We start from the raw sequence: 5,129 nt of genomic DNA, 5'->3' as shown, positions 1-5,129 counted from the left end.
TTGGCTTAGCGGTTAGAGTGGTGGCTTGAGATCCTAAGGTCCTGAGTTCAGGCCCCGTTTCCACTGAATTAACACCAGGGGGTTGACTCAGCCTGTCAACCTTCCGAAGTCGGTGAAATGAGCACCAGTTATACTGATAATAGCTGCATAGCTTGTAATAGTAGTATACCAGCGGCATAGCTGCGCCCATAACCAGTGATGCAACCAGTAGCCAAAAAAGGCAGCAAACGATGTGATCCAAAATGTCTACGTGGTCAGGACCAAGCCGTTGGCTGTCTCTATGCCTTCTGGCAAGAGGAAATATAATAATAATAATATTGTCCATTTGTTCCAATCGATAACAGTACAGAAATGTGCTTGGAAAAATTTGACAGCAAATAAAATAAATAAAAAAAACAAATAATTTAACATGATACGTTACATGTTAATTTATGCAACATGTGAATGGCAGAGTTCACAAGTTTGTGATGCAGCTTTGAGTTGAAAAGGAAAGAGGAAAATGGGTTTGGAAATGAGGGAAAGGCAATGTCAAAGCTCATCCCCACCTCCAGCTGCTGCTGTGCTTGCTTTCTCAGTGGGTCTTTGATGGACAGATTACAAAGAAGCGTTTGGACGCATATAGGATAAACAGAAGAGTGGTGGCTGAAAATAAAACTTCATAACAGACTACATCCACAAAAGAAATCCTCACATGTGGATTTTTGTTCATTCATTATCCAAAAGATAATACTTGGCCGATTTCTAGAAACCGACAACATATGGAACATGTTGTGGGGTGGCATACATTGGCCCATCAGGCAGATAGACACGTCATTCACAACATAATGCGCACAAGTTGGCCGGTATACACATCAATTTATCAGGAAGTAAATGTTGTGTGTGTTATAACATGTATTTGTTAATTATGGGGGAAAAAAAGAAGAGGAAATTGGAGTTGAAAATCCGACCATATTTGCTGATAGAATATGTACATAGCCATGTGTACCCCCACACCTTCCCCCTGGCCACCCCTCAAAGAGGCAAGTGAGAATATTTGGTGTCATTTCCGTTTATTTTCCACTTTATTTACAGTAATTTGATTTCTCATCACCACACATGTGCATTTCACGAATGGCACGATTCAAAGGACCCTTTTCTATACCCAAGATAAAGGTGAGCTCCACTTTGCATGCCATGGGCAGCCTGTTTCTCGATCCAAAAACATCTTGTTCTGAGAATGAATCAAGAACTCAAAAAGAAAAGCAAGTAACCGACGAGTTTTGCAAAACAGAAGTGCAGTCGATTCAAGTCATCGCAATAAAAAGAACCGCAAGTGGTGACATTCCAAAGCGTTATTCAAAAAAAACAGTTGCAAATAATGGAACGAATTTTAGACCATCAAATAACGATTGTTCAAAAAAACAATTCTGTGGTTCAATAATTAATCCTAGAACGTGGTTTGCAACACACGATGCTTGTTCAGGCATCCATACGTTTTCACATGCATTTAAAATCGATATGCTACATGACTGATGAAAGCAAAAACAAAGGGAAGGGGTTGTGGGGGAGTGAAAAACAGACGTTGTGTGAAGTTGGTGGCGAGGCAATTTTAAAGATCTATTGGCGTGGTGGTTCCATTACCACGGTGGCACTGCAAGCAACTTGTGTGACGCACTGCTGTGTTGTACATTCCTGATTTTCTTAAGTACACGAGGAACCCCCTTAAACCACCACAAGAAATAAAAGGTATCTTCATAAATAATTTTTTACCTGTTTTTTATGATCTACACGCTTTGGTTGGTTGGTTGGTTGGTTGGTTGTACACGGGTGCCTGAAACTGCCATCCAATAAGACTCAGAAACAATGACAAGAATGGAATCAGAAACTTTCATGACTTGACTTTTACAGTACTGTACTTGAAAAAAAGAAAATCGTGCGAAGTGAACACGCTTGACAAAACAATTCCAGTTACCCTCCAATCCAGGCAAAAACAAAAACAATCAGATACCTTACTTGGCTTTTTGTGCAGGGTCGAAACTAATCAAAAAGACAACGGCCATTTCAACGGTTTTCTGCAAACCGACAAATTAAATTGAAAGACCAAAAAAATACGCAAACATGCTTCTTCACTCTACATCGAAATATTTTTTTTTATATCATTGTGGGAAATATTAGCGGCAAAAAGATCCAACATGTGGCATTGTCCTTACTGATGATGGGAGTTCGAATGTGATTTTCGGAGAGACCATAAAATACACAGGACAAATAAAATGATAATACTGTAGTTGGCCAATCATGTCGAACAGAATGATTCAGCTGATTCGATTTCTCTACAGTAAAAGCAACATTGGACATTCAAAGGGCAGGGGGAGAGAGGTATGGCAGTCAGAAAAGTCAAACAAGTAAGTCTCTGAAGTTTAAATAAAACTGCTCATTTGTAAGACCATTTTACAGCCCATGAACTCAACAGGTGTTCCTCAACAGGGCAAAAATGGCATCATGAATACGGTACATGAGGCCTCAGAGAAGAGTCTACGGTGAGCCAGTGAAGCCAGCAGAGCGGAACTTAGGCAGATATAATCCGAATTTGCTTTCGACCCCAGCAAACGTGGTTGCAGCTTGGTAATAGCCGCCAATGTGATCCTCATGTACGGGTGGGAGTGCTGAGATGTGCTTCTTAGGCAGTGGCTCTGACCCTGCAGGTTTGCTGCCGGAGTAAAGACAAAGAAAATAAATTGAGGGCGGTGGGGGGGAGGGAGGAAAATTCACAAGAGCAACCACAAAGTCGTCACGTTTTCTCACTATAGTACAGAAACTTAACCTTTACTTGGCAGTCAAGTCGTGAGTATTATCAATTGAAGGCGACATTCAAATCAAAATCTAGAGCTTGATGTACTCCTTTCATTTTTTGAGATTTTAAGAATCTGCGCAAACCTTGAGTGGAGAATGTCCCAAAGAAGGGCAGCTCTTCCTTAATTAGCAACTTGGTAATGAAGTCGAACAATATTATGGTGAATGACCAAGCACTTAATATATGCTTCTCTCCGATGAAACAACACAATGATGCACGAAACAGGTGATACGATAGAAATACAGAAAGAAAGAGAAGAGGAAAAAAAAAAAAAGAAGAAATGTATACTTAAGAAAACAGCAATGGGGGCAAGTGAGCGGGATATGATCCAAAGAGTTCGGGATTATGTACTTATTTCTTTAACGGCGACGATTATTCCCATGTTTTCCACCACCAGTACGGGGTTCAGGTAGGTTAGATGGGGGACGGAGGAGTTTTTCACAAACCGGCTGGCCAGGCCTGACGTTCGACTAAATAGTTAGGGCAGGGATTTTTAATATGTTCATGATGCCGGTGATAGCTCGCCTACGATGCGTGAAGGACAATGGGATATTTAATGTCCACCAACGGGATGTCAGTTTAATGGAAATTGAAGGGACGGCGCACACATTGACGAATCACCCTCCCTGTGAAACACCGGGATGACAGTTTATAGCTGGGTTGGGATTCAAACCCAGGCTAGACGGCTTAGAGGTGAGTGTGCGTACCTCTCAGCCATCCTGACAGCCCTCCTAATAAAAGGAATAAAGACACAAATAGCATATATTGTTTTGATTTGTTGCGTTAGAATTACTTGTTGCATCTTGCCGACCTAAGTTGTATTGCAAGACCTATTTTATGCGCGCAATGTGAAATGCTAAACCAACTGCCTGTTTCTGATGTCTCATGCACTTTCATCCAATATTTCGAGACTGCTGCCCATCGCCTCCTCGTGCTTTCTCCCATACCCACTCACAATCTCTATCCTCGCTGAGCCCGTGACCCCGTTTCCTCCGTGACACTCCCATTCTCAGATTCAAATCCGTTTGTGATTATTTCCCCTTGAACGCCTGCCATTTAGCTCCTGCATGTGCCTCCACATTTGAATCAAAAAGTTACAATTAATTATCTCTGCCACCGAAGGTGGACGGAAGTTATGTTTTTACCCCAGTCTGTCTGTCTGTCTTTTTTTTTTGTATACCTTGTCGAGGCTCGTATGAGAGCTAACACACAACACGCATCAAGGGGGGCATGAGACAAGAGGGGCGGGAGTGGGAAGGACAAGACAGTGGGCAACAGAGACATTCGGAGATCTGTGGAAGGGAGAGGGATGGGACGGGGAATACAAGATGGACATTACAGGGACTTTCGGGAAGGAAAGCAGGGAATTTGAAGGAGGTGGGCTTGGGGTGGATTAACGGGGGGAGAAAAGATCGAGGATTTGGATGGGGGACGATTAGAAGTGGTGGTGAACAGCTGTTTTGAAGACCTGGAGGGAAGAATGGGATTGAACAGAGTGAGAGAGTTTATTCCAAAGGCAGGAAAAAAGAGGAATGAAAGAATGAAGGTTAGCAGTGATTCGTGATTTTGGTAGTTTTACCAGAACGTGGTTGTTGGCGGACCTTGAGTGCCCTGCAGAAATATGGTAAGAACAAATCGCAGAGAGAGTGGGGGGGGGGCGAGACCGGAGAGGAGATAGTAGAAGACAGAAAGACCACCAACCAGCCTGCAGTGAGAGAGTGAGAGGCCCAAAGACTCAGCCTCATCGCGGGAGATGCCAATGATCCGAAATGCCCTGGTTTCAACAGCGTGAAGCCGAGAAAGGTGAGAGGAAGGACCACCAGCCCAGAGGGGAGAGCAGTACTCCATCAGGCTGCGGACGATGGCTTTGTATGCGGTCAGGAGCTCAGGTGGGCCGAGGAAGGACTTTACACGACGGAGGATTCCCAGTCGGTGACTGGCTTTGGAGGCCAGGTTGGAAATGTGGCTTTCCAGGAAAGGTCATGGCAGAAAGTGAGACCCAGAAGCTTGAAAGAAAGGACTTCTTTCAGAGGATTGTTGAGAAAGTAGATTGGGGGGGGGGGGGATGGGGGCGGCTGTAAACGGTCCTTTCGAAGAGACATAGTGAGAGTGTGAGATTTGTCCGGAGTGAGAGACATGTTCCACGTGTTGGACCAGTTTGTGATTTTACCCAGATGTGCAGTGAGCGAAGAAGCTGCTGCTTGCCGGTCTGAGGGATGAGACAAACCTTTAATCTATCCGGGTCTGAGCAGGATATCTCAAAAAGTTGTGGATGGATTTGGACAAAATTTGGTGGACA

At 43.7% G+C, this 5,129-nt stretch overlaps 1 protein-coding gene across 1 annotated transcript in view; it reads right to left on the bottom strand.

The window, feature by feature from the left end:
* Nucleotides 1–1,032: 1,032 nt before the first annotated feature.
* SLC25A13 (solute carrier family 25 member 13) overlaps nt 1,033–5,129 on the bottom strand; it is a 153,652-nt gene continuing 149,555 nt past the window's right edge. Inside the window, exon 19 of the mRNA XM_085890459.1 lies at nt 1,033–2,686. Within this exon, the coding sequence (XP_085746585.1) occupies nt 2,512–2,686 (175 nt within the window). The 3' untranslated portion in view covers nt 1,033–2,511. The remainder of the gene's footprint in view (nt 2,687–5,129) is intronic.

The sequence above is a fragment of the Eptatretus burgeri genome, chromosome 8, assembly GCF_056783735.1.
Source record: "Eptatretus burgeri isolate ZD-2024b chromosome 8, Ebu_testis_v1, whole genome shotgun sequence".
Taxonomy (NCBI): Eukaryota; Metazoa; Chordata; class Myxini; order Myxiniformes; family Myxinidae; genus Eptatretus; species Eptatretus burgeri.
The sequence above is the reverse complement of the archived record's forward strand: the minus strand, read 5'-3'. Positions and strand labels throughout refer to the sequence as shown.